Here is a 20,352-nt window from a genome sequence, read left to right as displayed (position 1 = left end):
TTTAAATGTTGTTTATACGTTTGTAAAAAAGAAAATATATACATAAGAAAATATTTTAATCTCTCATTTGTTGAGCAAATGTTGTTGAGAAAAATGCATAATTCTTCAACTCATAGACGATATTGTATAGCTGTAGAGAACAAGAGAAACATGAAATGATAAAACATTGATAACGAAAACAATCATATACGAAAACCTATAAATGTATATTCTATATTGTATACTCAGTATACAATTATTGTATTTTCTGACAAGTGAAAACGCTTCGCCTCCAGACTAGTTTTCCACTTTGACGTTCATCATTTTGTCTGTAAAACCATTGGGTTTGTCAGAATTGGTTACTATAACAAAACCGAAATCTTCTTTCATTCCATATTGTAAGATCGATCTGTATATATCGTCATCTTCTGGTCGTATTAATTTCTCAATTCTGAAAAGAAAATTTACAAATATCTAGTTTTCTTTGAAGAAGTATCATCGTTGAAAATCTCACATTTATCCTTGTTTTGATGATAAAATTCGAACTTTTTGTCCCCATCTTAATAAATCTATGGTACTCGAGGCCTTCCGAAGTGCTTGTACTTCAGAGGGCTCCATGTACCAGGATAATGAACATTTATGTACTCACTTCTCATCTTCCATGATGCTTTTGTTTAGTATGCTTTCTAACATTCCTGGCTCCACCTGCTCCATTAGATTAAATATGGATTCGTAAAGATCAGCTCCCATCATGTCGATGACGACCTTTTTACCATGTCTAAAAGAAATTTTAAAAATTCAACTGACACTCCTGCTTATCAATGGTTTAATAATTTCAATTCATTTATTGACAACACCATCATACATTGGCATATAGTCATGAATACAACAATTAACATACATAAAATAAAATATCAAAGAAAGCATATCAGGTTTGTTGAAGGTTTTCTTTCCTAATATCAAAGCACTTTTTCAAAAAGTTACAAACTCTTAATAAATGGAAAAAAAAATTGTCCGATATACAGTAGAATCTCGTTAACCCGAACGCTTTACATTCCGAAAGAAGTTGGTAGGGAACAAAACATTCTATGCATGTAGTATGTTTCAGTAATCCACAGGCTTCATTAAACTGTCAAATTTCCGGATTAACAAGTCTCGACTGTACCTCCAAAATATTTATGGTAAATAACCCTCTTTTTTATCTCTCAATATTCTCTGCCAATATTTTTATGACCCAGTAATAGAGGTTTTTGGGGCAAAGAGATTTTTCCGTTTGTCTCACTGCAAGTTTAATCTTCCCCATTATACTTTTAATTGATTAAAACTATAAACTATAGTGTTTCAATTTCATAGAAAAGGCTGTTATATGATTACATCATATTTGACTGTTCACATTGACCTTGGATTTGACCCTTTTTGCAGAATTTTACAAAACTTTGGCCATAACTTTTAATTTGAGCTGTTGGTGATAGAACTTCACACCTTCATTTCCTGTGATAAGAATTTTCCTATGGTACTAACAATTTCGATCTTTTGACCTTGACATGTGGCTTTCAAAATACATGGACCTATCCATAACTTTTGAATGATTGGTGCTGGGACTTTCATATATCATATGCATATGTGTATTTCTTGTGACATTAACTTTCTTTTGGATTTAATCTTGACCTTAGAGTTTGAACTTTTTTCGAAAATCTTGAACCTTGGCCAAAACTTTTGAATGGTTGGAGCAAGGAATTTTATAATGTGATAAAGACTTTTCTTTAGGTACTATCTCTTGAACTTGAATTAAGACTTGCATTTGAAACTATTTTTCTTCATCATGAGCTTCTATACGAAGAAACAGTGTGTCCATAAACCGTATAGTTTATATATTAGCTTTTGCACCCACCTAAGAGCAGCCAGTACCGCTATTCGGGCTCTATCGGGGGAAGTCATAAAACCTTGATCTAGGCCGTTGACGTATGTACATTCTCCGTACTGTAGAAATCTTCCAGCAATTTCACTCGGATCAATAACCATTGGAAACCTACAAAAGAAAAAATTCAACTAACATGATCTGATATATGTGCATTTAGTGAAAGAAAGAGAATATTGGTATAGTAACAGTCATTTCAAGAATCACTGAATATAAATCTCAAATATAAAAGTCATGTTTTGCAATATTTCCATTCGTAATTTATAAATACATGTATACGAATTAAGATAATTAATCAGGCAAAAAAAAATTAGTCTTGTTTCTTGCTACCCGACCTACCCTATTTTTTGCACCCGATCCTTAAGTTTTTTTTTTAGCTTTGAAAAAAGAAATTATGAATTTCTGGAAATTTCATGTCACAAAACTGAGAAATTTAATTTTAAAAAGATGATATAGACCCATGACATGTTTAATGTGATCTTGTATTAGTTCATATCCAAAAAATACCTTTAGAAAAAAAATTAATGAAAAAATAAAATACTTCTCCTACCTATCTACCCTAATTTTTCAGGTTGGTAGCAGGAAACAAGACTTTTTTTTTGGCCTCACATATATCAGGAAAGCATCTATGTGCATTTTCACAATTTAGAAAAATACAGAAAAACAAATATTGGCTATTAACCACATATATAGCCTTCGGAGTGCTGAGTGAGGTTTTACCATTTGGAATTTTTGACGACTTTGTCAGCATCATTTAGTACGAACTGTGCTATCTTCTTCATTGTGTGCTCTGGAGGCTTTTCAACAGGGACTGCTGCAGCTATACATAGAAGAAATACATAGATTGAATGAGAATATCTCGATCATGTAACACATATGGTTCTAAATATCAGTTTACATACAATCTGTATACTTGTTTTATAAAGATAATGCTGCTGGGATGCCATATTATTCTCTGAGTTTTATTACGGTTTTGTTATGAAGTGCTTTGACTGGCTCCCGATGAAAATGCACAAGTTTAAAAATGTTCTCTGCCCCAAGGTATTTAGCAAAAGTACTATAAAGTGCATTATTATAATGAGCAAAAGCGCTCTTTCGGTCAAAATTGTGATATCCACGGCCATTGGGTGAGGGACTCTGTTTTAATTCTTTAATTGCTCCTTGGAAACTAGGAGGCAAACAAGGTACAAAACTGTACCAAGCAAGGTTTTCTTTTAATCAGATGTGCGAAATTCGAGTACAGAATTGTAATGATTATATACGTGAAATTCGGATGCTGGGCTGGGCACCATTAATCTTGTTGTGAATAATTCTGCAGAGAGAAGTTATTTCCCCTTTGCTATTCACGTAAGATAATTAATCACTGTTAATAATTTGACTAAGAAATTCGAAGAAGAGTGAAATTTTTTAAATGATAATGATAAATATTAATAAATACAAAATTACCGTATTTTTTACAATAATGGTTCTTCAAAGAATATGAGAGCTAATGTTATTTACGTTATGTGGTTTGGCAATTTTACATATAGTCTGCATGTTGATATTGACATTGGGAGTGCAATAACTGGCTACAATATAAGCAAGATTTTAGCACTACTCTATTTCACTGATCCTTAGTCATCGTATTTCTCTTGCTTATCGGTAAAATTAATTCATCTTTAAATTTAATTTTGATTTATTTTATACTTCTATGGATTCTTTACTGTTTTTTACTATGATTTTTCGTAGACGGAAATGTTTACAATGAAAAAATCATAAATGTGTTAGATGAGAACCTCTGGGAAGGCATAGTCAAATATTCACAAACAAACCATACATAGGTCAGGATGACAACGCTCTTCCTCATGCCTCAAGAATGGTGAAAGCCTGGAAGTTAATATAATAACATTCCAACCCTCCCATAACCTGTCCAATTTCTGATAAAATTAATTGAAAATACTTGTACTAGTATTTGGTTCCTCTTAAAAACAAGTGTACAGTTGGTGATCTGAAAGTAGATTTCAGCATCTCTGGCTATCTATTCCTTTAAAAGTACATATTTCTATCATTTCTCTTCGACTACAGTTGGTTATCAGGTCAAAAGTCCATATATTACAAAATATTAAGACAAAAATCAACGGCATAGAGGTAAGTAGGTTTTTAAATACCTTGATGTGTTTACACACAAAATTAAAAATGGCCACCAATTTAACTCACTTTTTTCGTTACCCTATACTTATCTTTCCGACTCATTTAATTATAAATTTAAAAAAATTCTGAATTTTCATGATTGTTATACTTGTGACATTCTTAGTTCGCAATCACGGCATGTTGACATAAATAACATGCATGGACATATAATTATCTCGCATGTCATCATGAATAAGTCGCATATCAACATTTAATAGTATTTTGCATGTCAATTTATTAGCATGTCGATATCAATAAGTCGCATGTCAACATAATTTGCACGTCGACATACTTGGGCTTAATGCACAGTAGCTGAGAAGATTTTCAAAGAAATATTGGATTTTTACCATATAATGAATAGGTCTTGCTAATACCAGGACCCTCACCCTGGGGTGACAAATTTCACAATTTTAGAAGAAGCACCTTTAACATAAAATTCGTCTTTTATTCTGCTTATGATATTCAACTATCTGCTTGTGACATCAAATATATAATTCGACTAGTAAGAAAACATCTTTAAGGAACTGACCTGGTTTTGCTGCGGCCTTTGGTTCTTTACTGGTAGCTTTGGGTGCCGATGCCTTTGCCGCAGGTTTGGCTGCAGTACCTCCTTTACCGGCTGTTGTTTTTACCGTTTTACTGGGAGCTTTAGGGGGCATTCTGTTATGGCTGCTGTAATATTATGTTATGTTGAAATAAATGTGTCCCTGTTCCTTAGCTTTTAAATACCCAGGTTTATGAATATGAATTTTGGTTTGTCCAAGTATTAATGACGATTAAATGTTAAATTTCCAGTGACACATTGTGATTAACGTATAAAAATATCAGTCAGGTGTGCGCAATCCAAATTATCCCTGAGTGTTGACTTATTGTGCCTTTTAATTAATTTATGCTCATTCATTGTATCATTCGACCGATTTGCATTGGATATATATTAATGCCCTTGTGTGTTTGAGGGTGAATAGTAGTAATGATAGTACCGTTAGTCCCCTTAATACCAGAACCCTGACCCTGGGTCACAATTTTCATTTTAGAATCACCCTTGCTTACAATAACTATGCACTTAGTTTATTCACTACATCTATACCATATTTCATAATTCTGGAAGAGGCATTCTTATTCATTATGCATACGTATAAAGTGTGGAGATAACGAAATTCAAGATCAAAGACCCATAAAACAATACCAAATTCAATGGACCAAAGCAAACACGGACCTTCAAAACATCAGAGGTGGGTTCAGGTGCCATGGAGGAGTGAGCATTCCTTGCCGACTGGTCACACCAGCCGCGAGCTCCTTGTCATGATCGGGAAGTAACGGAAACATCCGTCATCAATTCAGTGTAGAAATAATAAGTGCGAAAAACGTCCGTCAGCATTTGACTCAATGATAAATTGTATTTGCTGACAAGGTCACTGTATCGACCATAGAACTTACGATATGATGACTTTAAACGAGACTGCTGATATTCTTGTTTCATCAACTTGTTTGTCAATAATTTACCTCGTATTAGAAATTGTTCATACGTAGAGCATGCTCTTGCATATCGAATCAACTGAAATATATATAAACTCCGTAAGCAGGTGATGAAGGTGTATAATTGCTGAATACGCAAGGGAAGTTGACGATTCTAAAGTGTAAAGTTAGTCATCACGCGTTTATCATAGAGTTTGGTTGTTAGATTACCATTAACGTCTTTTTCAAATAAAATATCTAAATATGAAACAGATGTGCCAGACTCTGTGGTATCTTTTATCTCAAGCTCACCTGGATATATTGTATCGACGTAAGAATGGAAATAACCATTGTAAATTGACAGTGCATCGTCGATACACTATATATCTTAATGTTGAGTTGAAGGCCACGGCAAGTTTTTGATTCTTTTCACGTATAAAAGATTTTGAACAAATTCTGCTTCATATGAATAAAAAATAGGTCTGCTAAAAACGGGGCGCTATATGGTACCCATGGGAATTCAAATGGATTGTTGGAAGACACAACCACATACCCAGTAGATATTGTCAATCAGAAACTCAAGCGTCTTTTTGATGTCGACTTTAGAGTCCTTGTTTGTACAATCAGAATGTTTTTAACAAAATAAATTTGCAAATGACCAATGACAAGGTAAGTAAATTTTCGAGTTCCATTTTCATTGATAAAGCAGCTGTCAATGATATCAAAATGTCTGAACTTTAATTTATCGTGGGGAATGGTTGTACATGTATAAAGTTGAAAAGTCGTAAGTTTTAAAGCTGTTAATTTTGGTAAAATCTTTTGATTTCAGATTGTCCAAAGATTCTTTGGAATTTTTAAGTATCAACATCTGATTTACACATTCTTGAATATACTTTTGAAGTTCCTCCTTCGCTTCTGTTAATATCTTAGCGAGGAGTAAGGAAAGAGGCTTGGTTGAGCATTTACTGGAACCCGCTATGTATCTTTGTTTGTAAGGATTTCTATGATGTTTCGGAATCCACCATAGATAGTTCAATTTCATTTTGGTTCTTTGGGATCTGAAAAATATTCAAAACTGACATATGATTTTGAAGAATTTCTTCCTTACAAACTAATAGAAAGGGAACTATGAGTATAAGTTGGATTACCATTTGTGGAATTACATGGAAGTTCTCCTAAAATACAATTTATATAATGAGCCTTACAAACGAAGACAATGTTGTTACCTGCTTTGTCAGCAGGGACCAGTACGTACTGATCATGTAATCTAATTCTTTCTTCACTTCTGGATTGTACATGCTAAATTGCCAAGAGAACGACTGTTTGAGAGTAAAGAGAAGGATTTTTAAGGTAATCTAATTTTAAATTGTTAACCTCCCCCTCCTTCGGGCCCAAGAGAAAGGAACCATGAATTTTCCCAATTTTTATACCCCTTCATCCATTGATGCTATATAAGCCAAAATTAAAGATGCTGACAATTTTCAAAAGTTTACAACCGATGTACGATGACAGACAAAAAAAGACGGCAATAGACTTAGGTGACCAAAAAGTGAAATACAGTATGTTTGAACATCCCATCAAAAACTTTCACACATTTTGAGACACTGCCCTAGTCTTGTGACGTCGGAGCAGGGATGCAATTTTAGACATGTTCTCTGTACTAACGGTTTTTAAACGGTTAAGGAACATTTTCATGACTGCACTTTCTGCGATAGCACTTTCTGCGATACGTGACCTCGGTTTAAACAGACTCATCCGAAGGTTTAGGCGCCACGCCCAAGTTGGATTCTAACCCCCAAAGTTAGGATCAACTCCTGATTTGCAACTCTTACACAAATTCAGGTGACTTGTTTTGACCGAGTGGATGGTTCTTTGTCATTTGTGCGGAGGAAAACTATTTCTTCTCTTTGGTAATATGAATATTACTCGAATGTTTAAAAATTGTTATAAGTTATAAACAGGCTTCACGCAACAGAAAAAACATTAATCATATTGAAGTTAGAAAGTTTAGTAACGATGTCACAAGAGGACTAATATTCAAGGTCTCCGGATAAAAGATTTCCTTCAATCAAGAGAACGCACCTTTATATATTTAATGCATGTCAAAAAATGATAACTTTCTTCCAAATTGTGTAAGGAGAATGATTTTTCATTATATGTATATTACATTGTCAAATATATACAATTAGTGTGGACCATTTTAATTAGTCAACATCGTTACGTATTCGGTTGATGCATAATTTTCTTTATACACTGTATATAAAAGAAACAATCACCTGAAAAATCAAGTCGAGAATGTACGCATATCAAGTTTTATTTTTGCATAAATTAAATTTCCAACACAAATTAAAATTTTAAAAATACATTGTATGCAAAAAGCCTAGTTTTGCTGTGGTTTTGTATTACTTTGGTTTTGTGTATAACGAAAAACAACGATTTCTTTATGCATAGCACCATCACGGTCGCTTTAATTTATCAATTCTAAAAGAAAAATTTACAAAAATGGTATCTTTCTTTAAGATACAGAGAACATATAACTTTTTTTTTTTTGCTTTCAAATTTGTTTTTTTTCCCCTTGTAAATATAAATGCATAAAATGTGTTCAAACAAGCAACTTCCAACAAGCAAAACTTTAGCGATGCGATTCAAATATTTGTAACTTGCAGTATGATTTTGCTTCTGTGATATGATTTTGCTTCTATGATACTACACAACGTTAATATTGCACAAAAGAATCAATGGTATTGAAACGGTTCCTTTGGTTGACTGCAGGTACATTTGTCTTTTAAGAAAATATATGTACATATTTTTAATAAATAGGAGACTTCGTTTAACCCATGGCCAATATTGCGTACGTGCAGTGAACCTCGGAGATATTTCTAATACATATATGTGTCCTTTAACTCTCATTTGTATGCGTTATTTTGGGGGGGAAATACAATAACAACCCTGAACATGGCTACGTGTAGAAACATCAACAAATACACACAGCAAATCTATAATATACATCACGTATATTTACAAAACAATGTTATTGCGTTTGAACAAGTTGAATCAGACTAACTTTTCAACTGAACATGTCGTGATTTCACCTGAGCTAATACTTATTTTCCATTGAACAAGTTATATGACTAGTTCTGCACTCTGACTATCATCATTTTGTCAGTAAAACCATTAGGTTTCTCACTATTGGTCACAATAACAAAACCGAATTCTTCCTTCATCCCGAACTGTAAGATTTCTTTATATATGTCATCATCTTCTGGTCGCATTAATTTCTCAATTCTGAAAGGAAAATTTATAAATATGGCATCATTCTTGATAAGAGAAAAACATACAACTACATGTACTTTAAATTACTTTTTAATGCATAAGTTTATTTAGAAATACAAAAAATGTGTTCAGACGAACAACTTTCAATATGAAAATGTACCGATGCAAGGTGCATTTAAGTATTTGCAACTTGCAGTGAGATTTGGTCTAATTATCCTCGCAAGCCAGGGGTCTTTACCGTTGCAACGTGTTGGCTTGCGAGGATGTGTCAAAATAAAACAATTGCTTATATTTTTGAAAGCCTTTTGACAAAACTGATTAAAAAAATGCACTATTATAATAACACATATTATACATTAACTTACTTTTCATCTTCCATGATGCTTTTATCCAGAATACTTTCCAGAAGCCCGGGTTGGACCTGCTCCATGACGTTAAACAGAGGTTCATAGAGATCGGTCCCCATCATGTCTATCACAAGTTTTTTACCATGTCTAAAAGAAATGTCAAAAAGAAAATCCAGTTATAATCTATGTCTGGCTTGAACAGTTCAAAAGAAAAACATGCAGTGAACAAATCCTAGCTGGTTTGAGCATTGAACAGATTCTGCCCAAACAATTTCTGTCTGGTTTAACCAGTGAAGAAATCTACCAAATTTCAACTGTTGAACAGATTCTGCCAGGTTAATCTAGTGAACATCTAATCTAGTGCTTGGTTTCAATTGTGAACAAACCCTACATGGCTTAAGCAAAATTAAAGTTTCACCAGTGATCATATTCTGCCTCCTGTCTAGACGGTAACAATTTTCTGCCTGAATTAACCACTAAACATACAAATGACCAAATTTTGTCTGATATCCTACCGATGAACATTTTGTCTAGTTCATATCACTGATACAGCCAGTGAAAATATCTGTCTGAATTTAATATCGCATAAGATGTAAACAATTAAATTCTCTTAAGAACTTCAATTTTAGTGGTAAAGAAAACCTTTTAATACTTGATATCCCCTCTAACTCGCTCGGATTCTGTACTCACCTAAGAGCAGCCAGTACCGCTATTCGGGCTCTGTCAGGAGAATTCATAAATGCGTGGTCTAGGCCATTTATGTATGTACATTCCCTATACTGTAGAAATCTTCCAGCAATTTCACTGGGGTCAATCACCATTGGAAACCTAGAAAAAGAAACTCCCGTTGAAGCGGATTTCTTTCTTGTATATTTGGTGAGAGAGAGTGTCGATGTATTACAAGCATTAATGAAATGATTCTCTAACTTCTTAAACTTAGTTTCAAGATCAAATTTTCTTCAATAATTCTATTTATGTAAATTATAATGCCATTACTTATTTTCCATTTCCTTATATACTATAGAAATGATCTGTCATGATTGTGGATTCTCAAATTTTAGGATATCATATTATTGAACTGAACATCCTCGGAAAATAAATCGAGATATTGGCTATCCTTTCTCTCTTCTTCTTTAAATTGAATAAATTTAATTAGGGAGTTCCCCCCCCCATCCCAAAAAAAGAACATAATCTGAGTGGTTACCATTTAGAATTTTTGACGATTTTTTCTGTGTCATTAAGTACGAAGTCCGCTATCTCTTTCACGGTGATTTTCATCTCTGGCGTCTTTGTAGCGGGGACGACCTCAGCTAGAAATAGAAGCATTACGATAATGTGAGAATGTATCGATAATAAGCTATAAAGTAAATCAGTATTTGGATTTGATTCTAAATAAATAAATAAAATTCACATACAGGTTTTATGTATGAGCATTTTATTTACGTTCTTGAATTATCCTTCAAGTTTTCAACTATCTTGTAAATATTTATTACCTTTAATGGAGGGGGGGGGGGGTTCGACCTCAACAACAAAAATACATGTACATGTATTCCTGTCAGAAGATATCAGTATAGACACACAATGCACAGGCACCTGACGTTACCTGTTTTTCTTACATAAAAAATTAACATACCTAATAAATAATAATCATAAGGTATGGTGTTATTGTTTATTTATATATGCAAGAAAAAGAAAAGTACCGTCAGGTGCCTTTGACACAATGTTAATATATGTACTTTAAAAATATATACATGCATATTGATTACTGACACCTGTAAAACATATAAAATTGTTTCACTCATCTTGTCATTGTTTCAAAAGGTTTGGGGTTTTTTAAAGCAGTAGAAAGATTGATGAAATATCATGTTTAATAGGGTAATTTTGCACTTTTCCCCCGTATAGCCCAAGGAAATGATTTAGAGATACTGGGAAAGATTTTTGCGATGGTTTATCCAGGTTATAATGAAAAATCGACGAAATCGATATATTCTGTTTTTGCATCGTCGTCGAAAGAAAAACTTCTTCGACCTTCTGATAGTGCTTGTCGCTACCTGTTCGGAAATCGATTGATGTGGAAATACCCTTTTTAAAAACTTAACGTCTATTTCAAAACCGAGTTCAAAATTTAGAATATATGTAGACTCTATAATGGATAAATTTTAATTTTGAATTAAATAAATGTTTGAAATTTTCAAAATATATCTTTTTTACAGATGAACCATTCAAAAAACACCAAAAAGGAAATATGAATTAACACTACTGACCTGGTTTTTCTTCGGCCTTTGGTTTGGCCGGTTCTTTACCGGTGGTTGCCTTTGGTTTAACCGATTCCTTAGCGGTAGCTTTGGGTGCCGATGCCTTGGCTGCAGGTTTGGCTGCAGTGCCTCCTTTACCAGCTGTTGTTTTTACCGTTTTACTTGGAGCTTTAGGAGGCATTTTGTTTCTATCAGCTGATATATTCTGCTATGTTTTGTAAATGTCCGATTCCCTGGCTTTTAAATACCCACTATTAGGTGTATGAGTATCGGTATGTCCAGGTATGAGTGACGATTAAATGTCCGAATTTCCAATGACACACGCACGGGCTAAAACTGTCCTATGATTAATAAAAGTAAAAACATCAGATTGATGTGCCGGAGACCTTACTGAATCAAATTTGTCCTTGAGTATCGACTTTATTGACTTTTTATCTCATTAATTGTTTAATTGGGAAAGAGACACACAATGAATTCTTTAGCACCAGTCTGATCAATTGTCTAATATCGGATATGATGATGAAATATCAATATTTGGTTTAATTAATGTAGCATAATATGAAAGCGATTATCAATTTACCCATAGTTAGTATCGTGAAAATTCCTATTTGGTGAAATGAGAAAGCATATTATATGCAACTTCATTATTCACGACCCCAAAACCTCTTAAATGATATCAAAAGCAGGTTATGTTATCAATATTTACCGGAAATAATATCTTTAGGTAGAAGATCAATTTTGACGATGACGTCTTTATTAATAAATTTATAGTCGTTAAAGATTTAGATACAGAAAAGATACCAACCAAAAATGGGGAGGGATTATGATTTTTAAAAACATGTACATAAAAATATTATTCGTGACGCGAATAATTAATTCCTCAATGAAGATTTGGATTGAAAATTTTGCTGATCTGCTAATTATCAACTGGTTAAAGGTTCAGCCCCATAGAAACCTGGGGAGGGGCACGGGGGAATTATGTCCACTAGTCTTGCCAATATGAAATATATATTAAGAAAAAAGTTTCCATACAGTCATCCCCTCATTAATTTTAGCATTGTTCTCTCAAAAATAGACTCTGTCTTTTGCTTCGTATATATTGGGCATCCGCTGCATACCTTCACCAATATTTTTATACCATAAAGGAAAAATCTCTTTAACTTTATAAAAGCGGAAAATTATATCAGATATCGAAATGTGGGTATGATAGGCTAGGAATTCATGTATTTTCGAGATGTTTTGTGTGCCTTATAAAATTATCAGAATCGGAAAAGGGGTGGGGTGGGGTTACACCATCCATTCGTCACTGTGTCCCAACAGGGACCTATATACTAGTACTAAAATATACTTAGAATATAGGTCCCTGGTCCCAACTTCATTGGACAACAGGCTTGTCATTCAACTTGCAGTACTAGTACTACTATAATTGTAGAAAGTTTGAAGATTCATATGTAGATTTCTCATTCCATGTTGATCATGATCAGCGTTGATTCAATTTTCTTTTTAAACATATAAACAAACCAGTTAAACTGCAAATGTAGAGCATTTAAATGTCCCAGCGGGGATTCCTGATATAGAATGAGCGTTGTGTTTACGGAGTAACTGTCAAACTCGTCATACGTGGTGATTCTTTAATTTTGAAATAATGATTCACCAAAATGTCCATAATTCTTACAACTATAAATATCTGATATCGCTGTACAATGTAATACTAGAGTAAGAAAGGTCTTTATGCGATAAGATGAGGTAGGGTGCCTCTAACATGACATTTTTTTAAAAATAATTTGTCTTATCTGTCCGATCGAACAAAATTTAACACATTTCCTTCATTTAATACATTTAGGAGAGCTAGAAAATGTTTACTAAGCCTATTACTGCCATAATTCCAGCGTTACAGAAACTGGGGAAAAAACGCACCAATACGACACACTTTTTGTACAAATTGATTATTTTAAATTTTAACCAATGAAAATGCTAGATGCTTTTAGATCGCCAAGTGCGTTCCTGTAATGTTTACAAATGGTGGCTATTGAGATGTAAAAACGGTAAAAACTTTTTTTTCAGGATGCCTCCAAAAAAGCCCGTTGCAGCTAAAGCGCCAGCAAAAGCTGCGGTAAAACCAGCAGCTGGAAGGGGAGCGCCTGCCGCAAAGAAAGGAACAGTTGCACAAGGTTTGTCATTAGAATTCCTCGAAAAATTTATTATGAATATCTAGTCTGTGGTTACACATACGTAACTCTTAACCACCCCCACTCCCTCATTTTAAGATATTCCCCAGGAAACAGGATTTTCTATTTTGGATTACTTTAATTTTTTATGATTTTACCCCCTTTTGTCAAGTTTTCGGGTAAGTTGGAATTATACTGGTCTCTGGCGACCCCTTCAAAAGCAATGTAACGTCCCTGGTGTCACGTTTTTAAGACTTTTTCTAAAAAAAACCCTGCTCTATAATTAATGTACAATGTATTAATATTCATTCAATAGAGGTATTTTCTTTCTTTTTTTAATTTTCTCTAATTAATCAAATTTATAGGGAAAATATAACGTATAGTCCTGCTAGTACTCCTTTTAGCAATATATTTGACTAGATTCTGAAATATATATGAATAGGCCCATTGTTTTATATTTAAAGGTGGTGCTAAGAAAGGAGCAGCCCCTGCTCCTGGGAAAGGAAAACCTGCTGCTGCTGCCCCAGCAAAGCCAAAGGAAAAAGTATGGACAGAGAAAGATGATGCAGCATTGAAAATACAGACCAAATACAGACAATTCAGGGCAAAGAAAGCCTTGATTAAAAAGAAGAAAGAAAAAGAAGAATATGAGGAACTCATGGATAAACTGGAAAAAGAGGTTAATATTAAAGAAAGAAAATTATAAATTTTATAATTTGTTACCTTTTTTGATAACTCAGATTGACAAAGGAGTAGCAAGGGCGGATTCAGGGGGGTTGGGGGGGGAACCCCCCACTTATTGATTTTTTTTTTTACAAGTGTCATTTTATCATTTTGTTGCATTGATAAGACTCTAATAAACATGAACCCTTTGTTTGTACAACTGTGAAATATACACTACTACCAGAGACATATAAAACCATGGTTTTATATGTCTCTGCTACTACATAACAGGAAATCGCTTTCCTCTTGAACGCACTCAATACACAGGTAATCAACAGAGAGAGTGCCTCGGACATCGGGTAGCCTGTGCAACTAGTGAAGTCACAAGATCACAGTACAATATAGTTAGGTACCAACAACAGAAAACTGCAAAGTTACAGTGCTGCTCAGTAATATTCTTTTGCTGATAAAAATAAAAATGCATGTTTTTTAAACTATGAATAAACTATTATTCAGGGTTTTTTTACCGTTTTAAAATTAAATTAATATGATTTTTTTTTTTACAAAACCAGGTTGGCTTAGCAAACCCCTCTAGTTTTGACAGATTCTCCAGTTTATGTAAATTTTTTCTTCAATTAAGACATGCAGTTTAAAATTTCATTAATTGTACATGTGTATTTATATTCCAAATCATATTGACAGTATATACTCAAGTAAGTTGAAAAGCACAAGTTAGGGATTCTGAAAAGAATTTAATTTTTGATTTTTGTATCTTGGAAGTCAGCTTGACATAGGACTAAATTAATTGTACTAGGTGCATTTAAAGTCAACTAAGACAACTTGAAGTCAACTGCTTGCATTCTTAAAATTGTCAGATTTAACATTTTTTTAAAGCAAAGTCTAAAGTCTTGTGTTAAAGTTTAATTGAAAGCATTTTATTAAAAATTTGTGATGATCGGTCTTTAAAAAAGCTACAAAAAGTACCCCCAAAATGCTGGAAAATGCACCATTTAGAACCATTTAAAACAAAATTTTCCCGAACCCCCACCTATGGGAGGGGGTGCCCTCCCCCTTCGGCCCTTTGGGCCTCAAAACCCCCCCACATGAACTTCTGGATCCGCCACTGAGTAGGATTAGGCTTTGTGTAAATTGATTGATAATTATCTAGAAAAGTTAGGCAACATTTAAATTCTGCACAATCTTTGTTAGTTGTTGTATAAAACAGTTTTAAAAAATGCTATGCCTGTTAAACTTCAACTTATTCTATTAATTTCATATTCACTGATTATTGTTAAACAAACCAAACAAAAGTTTCTAGATAGAAAGACATAATGTACTCCTAATTTTTATCAACCTGTAATTCATATTGTTCGTTATAAGCATTGGTCTGCCTTCCAGTTTGATATAAGTAACACTGAAGGTCATTTCTACAGGCTTTTGTTCAACTTGTCAAAATGGAACAAGAAAAAGCAGAAAAAGAGAGACAGAAAGAGGAGGAAGAAAGGAAAAGAAAGCGAGAGGAAGCCAAGAGAAAGAAGAGAATGCTAGAGGCTGCATTTGAAGGAGATACTGAAGAAATAGAAAATATTCTCAAAGAGGTATGTATAAATATGCCTTCAATTTAGTTTAATTGTTCAGTAATAAAATTGGGAGGAGTGTATTTGTGATAATTTATATGAATGTATACACCCGAATAAACAAATTGTATTACACAATCTACTTCTTAATTTAAAATGAATAAATATATAGATATTGATTGGCAGTGATAAATTATATCTACCCCAGTACATCGGCTAGAAAAATACCCCCCTTTAAAGAAAAAGAAAGAAAGAAAAAAAAACTAATGTATCTGATATATTCTAACAGAGTTTGGATATGATTGACATAATCTTTTAAATCAACAATCATTCTTTACCCAACTCTTTGAAAAAAAAATTTAAAAACTTTGTTTAAATAAAATTCTTTAAATATCAATTAGGATAACATTATTGTTTATTTTAACTCAGACCTCCTACAAACAAGCATTTGTTTTCAGGTCAAAAGCCTTGATGATCAGAAGGGTGTGGGGACAGATGCTGTAGGGACAGCAATACGTAACAAGCACCTGATGAATGTCATAGAATGTGAAGACGCTAATGATAACACCCCACTCTCAGAGGCAGCCAGTATGATCAATATACATTTAATATATTTTGTCTAATAAATTGGTTCTTCTGAAATTCAATGGTCCATTGTTCTAAAAGACACTATATTATCATCTGATTATTACAACAATATTGTATATTTTCAGATGGGGGAGATCCCAAGACAATTCAAATGCTTCTAGACAAAGGTGCAAATCCCAACTCCCAGGGACAGTTCAGGAGAACGCCCCTCTACAGGGCAGCATTTGCGGGTCACTTAGAGGCTGTTCAGGTAAACAGCTTACCCTCTCACTAGAATTTTAACTGCAGTAACCTAAGTTCCTCAAGAGTTGGTGATTTAGAATATAGCTGCAAGTGTAGTTAATTAGAGAAAGATTTACCTTATGTGTCAACTCTCTTTTTCAGGTGTTGCTTCAGAATGGTGCTGATCCTCGCATTTTTGCTGATGATGGTCAAAATCCAGAACAGGTAAAGTGTATTTTCAGATAATGATTTCTACTGATAAAATTTCTACCAGTAGTTATGTTTTTTTAAAACGAATTTTAAACTTTATAAATTATTTTCCTTATACATGTATATTGGTTCTTTTTATTTTAATGTTTCTTCCCAGGAGCATATATATAAAGGCAAGACAGAAGTACTAGTTTGCTAAGATATTTTTACTGTAGCATGTGTTCTGCCTTAATTTGCAATTTTGTGGAACAAAAATTCAGAGTCAAAATTTTAGGAAAGAAGTAAGAGGGTATAAATCTTTTAAACATCTTCTGAACCAATATGATTCATGAGTGCATGTAGCCCATGGGGCTCTTGTTTTATTAAATGCATGAAAAATATTCTTTTATAACAGAATACTTATCAACAATACTTAGGAATTAATAAAAATATGTCTGTCATATGAAAATAAAATTGGTTTTAATTTGTAGGTGGCCTCGGTGGCTGCTGTGAAGGAAGTCCTTGGAGAGTGGGATGTGGCTGAAACAGAGAAATTACTACAAAAACTAGAGGCAGAAAAACGGAAACGTAAAGAGGAGCAGCAAATGAGGAGGGACGCAGAGACTTCCAAGTATGAAGCAAAATATTTATTTAAGGTGTTGTCAATATGTTTGAAGATTTGTCATTGGATCACAGATGTTTTAGAGCCAATCAATTTATTGGGTCTCAATTGCTCTGTGGTTTTTGAGCACTGGCACAGTGCCTCAATTACCTTGGGTAAGGGTTCCACTTGAAACTTGATTTTTCACCACCTGGGGCATATTTTTTATTTGAGTTTATTTAAGTCTTTAATATATTTTTTAAACATTTCAAATAAACTTCATCTTTTTGGTTTATTAATATTTTTTCATATAAGATTTCTAGCAATCAAAAGATTTCTATTTAGCACAATAAATTAGTAGAGTGAAGTTACAGTGCATGTTACATCTGGTGTTATTCTTTAATTAGGTTACAAGGATCTGTACAGGCAGCTCAAGAGGAATATGACAGAATCCAGAAACAGGTTTGTAACAAATACAGTGCCTTAATAAATTAACAGGCTAAATTTCACATTAATAATCAGAGGACATGGAACAGAATTTCACAAAATCTTATTTGCTACTAATGTGTGTAATTTTTATCTTTTTTTTAGTTGAGCCATGCCTATTGTGAATTAAATAAAAGAATTAATGAACATGACACAGCCATTACTTCAGGATTCGATAGACCTGAACTTACACTGCAGGTATGGGATTTGTCAGATTTTTATATAAATGAGATTATGTAATCTTTACAAGTAAAGCTGTGTGCCAAGATCTATCTAATTTCTTAAGTTACCAGTGTGTTAAATACTAAGTGAATACTGGTATTTATTTAGAATCTCAAGGAAGGAAGAGTTCCCTTCTCTACAAATGATATAATTTTTTTTGTAATGTAAATCCTTTTTTCAGGGTATACATGACCAGGAAGATGAAGTGGAGATACTGAAGTCTAAATGTGAGAAGGCAAGAGAAGCCCTGGCCAATGCTAAACTAGAGCTGCGTGAACAGATAAATGAAGGCTTAGGTATGAACAAACAGTAAATGTAGAATTTCTGAGAGAAGCATTTAAGATTTGTTTTTTAATGTACAAAATAGATGGAATTATTTTTATTGACCTTTTCCCTAAATTTATCTTCCAGAGACCAATGAAAATCTTCCAGGTATTCAGATAATGATTAAGGAACTGGATGATGTACTTCTCAGGGATGTTGGCAATAAAATCCAGGATTCTGGAAAGTATGTAGAATGTTGAATGTTTTTCACATACAATATTGCTTGTACTTCTTAGTTTGAATGTGTTACTAGGAGTTATCTCTCTTGTTGCAGATGGCCGCTGATTATTGACAGAAGTGCTCAGGCAGCCACTTTTCTGCGGTACAGAGACACAAATTATCTCAACACGCTGAATACCAAGGAAATGGAACCCAACAAAGTCAGACTGTCACTTCTTGGTGCTATCAGGTACTGGAAAAAACATTTACATATTATAATGGATGTAGTTCACAGTTTCAAACTAAAACATGCCTCTTTTCAAAACATTATTATAATTTCTTACTTGAGATAATCCATTAGTTTTATGTAAAAAGCCTAGATTGAACTTTTATTTTGTCCTCAGATTTGGCAAACCACTGGTAATTGACATGATGGAGGTAGATATGTTCCATGTTGTCAGTGACAGATTTGATGAAATCGAGAAAGGTCTCATGGACAAAATTATGGACAAAAGCATCATGCAGGAGGAAAAGTAAGCCCTTCAGTTTATTGTTGACCATTTAAAATAAGCTGTATTATGATTTTCTTTACACTTAGGTTGCAAAGTTATGTTATTTAAAAATCATTCTTTATTGTAGTTACCTGAAACTAATAAAAGAAGGAGATGGTCCCGAATATGACAAGAACAAATTCACAACATTCAGGACTCAAAACTTTAAATTATGGATTGTCACCAAGAACCCTTATCCTCCAGAGTCTTTAATAGACAGCTGTTATGCAATAAGAATTTTTGTTCCAACGTAGTACAGTCCAGTCAGTGACGATGTACCTTTAACGGGATGCAGAGCTTCCATTGTTATAACCTGTAGACATGCATTTTATCATTAGTCTGTCCTCTTTTTAAGTGTGATTGGTTTCTGTGATTGTTTATTTCATTTAATTGACTTTTTAAAATACTTGAAGCCGTGTGGACAATCCATATTCATTCCTAGTCATAAATAAAGTTGTCTATATTTATACGGATATCAATTGTTCGTGTTTTTTATTAACTTCTTTAATAAAAAATAATGTCTAATATCTGTGATCACTGCAAATTAACTTGCAATATTGTAATACAAAATGTAAGAAAGAAATAAAATGTAAAAAAAAAAAGCAAAAAAAAAAAAAAAAAAAAGCCTGATACGACATTTGGAGATCGGTACAAAAGGTCAAGTTACGGGATATCTTGTTTAACTAGTAATGCGTTTTTGAACTGTGAAACATAAATCCTTTCAATTAATAAACCCTTTAATTTCTTGAAATATTTTTGCCCTATTGTTATAAACTTCGTATGTTAGTTTTTAACTTCAGATCATAGTAAGCTAAAACAAGATACAAATTCTGTTTACCGATTTCAGCACACGCAACCGTTTCTGATTCTCCAGAACACTGGTCAAATTATTATACCCAAATTTGGCACACGATGATATAATTTAGTATTTGAAATTTCGGTTTGGATTGGATATTTGTGATTATTATACCGTTCAACGTTTTTTAAATATAAATCAAGAAAAACAAAAAGTCTGGTCTCTGTTTCCTATCACAATTACAAACAATTCTAAAACTTTTGTCGGCAGTTTTCTATAGATTTTCTATGAAATACGGAATTCTACCATTTCTGAAGTTTTTCTCGAAAATTTACCTTCAGATAATTTTTTCGAGCAAAACGCTGCAAAAACTTTGTGTATACAATCTACTGTTCTAAATCTGTCTGGAA

At 33.3% G+C, this 20,352-nt stretch overlaps 3 protein-coding genes across 3 annotated transcripts; 1 reads left to right on the top strand and 2 right to left on the bottom strand.

Annotated features, from left to right (window-relative positions):
* Positions 1–72: 72 nt before the first annotated feature.
* LOC134255208 (IQ motif and ankyrin repeat domain-containing protein 1-like) lies at positions 73–4,783 on the bottom strand. Its single transcript, XM_062737717.1, has 5 exons — positions 4,596–4,783; positions 2,618–2,717; positions 1,871–2,008; positions 629–757; positions 73–430 (listed from the first exon to the last, which is right to left on the bottom strand). Exons 1-5 carry the CDS (start codon positions 4,723–4,725, stop codon positions 277–279), a joined length of 651 nt encoding a protein of 216 aa, XP_062593701.1. The 5' UTR covers positions 4,726–4,783; the 3' UTR covers positions 73–276.
* A 3,248-nt stretch (positions 4,784–8,031) lies between these two features.
* On the bottom strand, positions 8,032–11,980 carry LOC134255203 (uncharacterized). The gene is made up of 5 exons (XM_062737712.1): positions 11,406–11,980; positions 10,346–10,451; positions 9,832–9,969; positions 9,160–9,288; positions 8,032–8,806 (listed from the first exon to the last, which is right to left on the bottom strand). The coding sequence occupies exons 1-5, from the start codon at positions 11,575–11,577 to the stop codon at positions 8,653–8,655; spliced, it is 699 nt and encodes a 232-aa protein (XP_062593696.1). The 5' UTR covers positions 11,578–11,980; the 3' UTR covers positions 8,032–8,652.
* Positions 11,981–13,384: 1,404 nt separating this feature from the next.
* Positions 13,385–19,613, top strand: LOC134255277 (IQ motif and ankyrin repeat domain-containing protein 1-like). The gene is made up of 14 exons (XM_062737789.1): positions 13,385–13,567; positions 14,029–14,243; positions 15,661–15,825; positions 16,263–16,392; positions 16,518–16,642; positions 16,777–16,839; positions 17,295–17,434; positions 17,812–17,866; positions 17,996–18,088; positions 18,294–18,408; positions 18,524–18,620; positions 18,711–18,845; positions 19,000–19,128; positions 19,235–19,613. Exons 1-14 carry the CDS (start codon positions 13,462–13,464, stop codon positions 19,398–19,400), a joined length of 1,734 nt encoding a protein of 577 aa, XP_062593773.1. The 5' UTR covers positions 13,385–13,461; the 3' UTR covers positions 19,401–19,613.
* The last annotated feature ends 739 nt before the right edge of the window (positions 19,614–20,352 follow it).

This window comes from Saccostrea cucullata, unplaced genomic scaffold (assembly GCF_032062105.1).
Source record: "Saccostrea cucullata isolate Sc308-1 unplaced genomic scaffold, CSIRO_AGI_Scuc_v1 ctg127, whole genome shotgun sequence".
Lineage (NCBI taxonomy): Eukaryota > Metazoa > Mollusca > Bivalvia > Ostreida > Ostreidae > Saccostrea > Saccostrea cuccullata.
The sequence above is the reverse complement of the archived record's forward strand: the minus strand, read 5'-3'. Positions and strand labels throughout refer to the sequence as shown.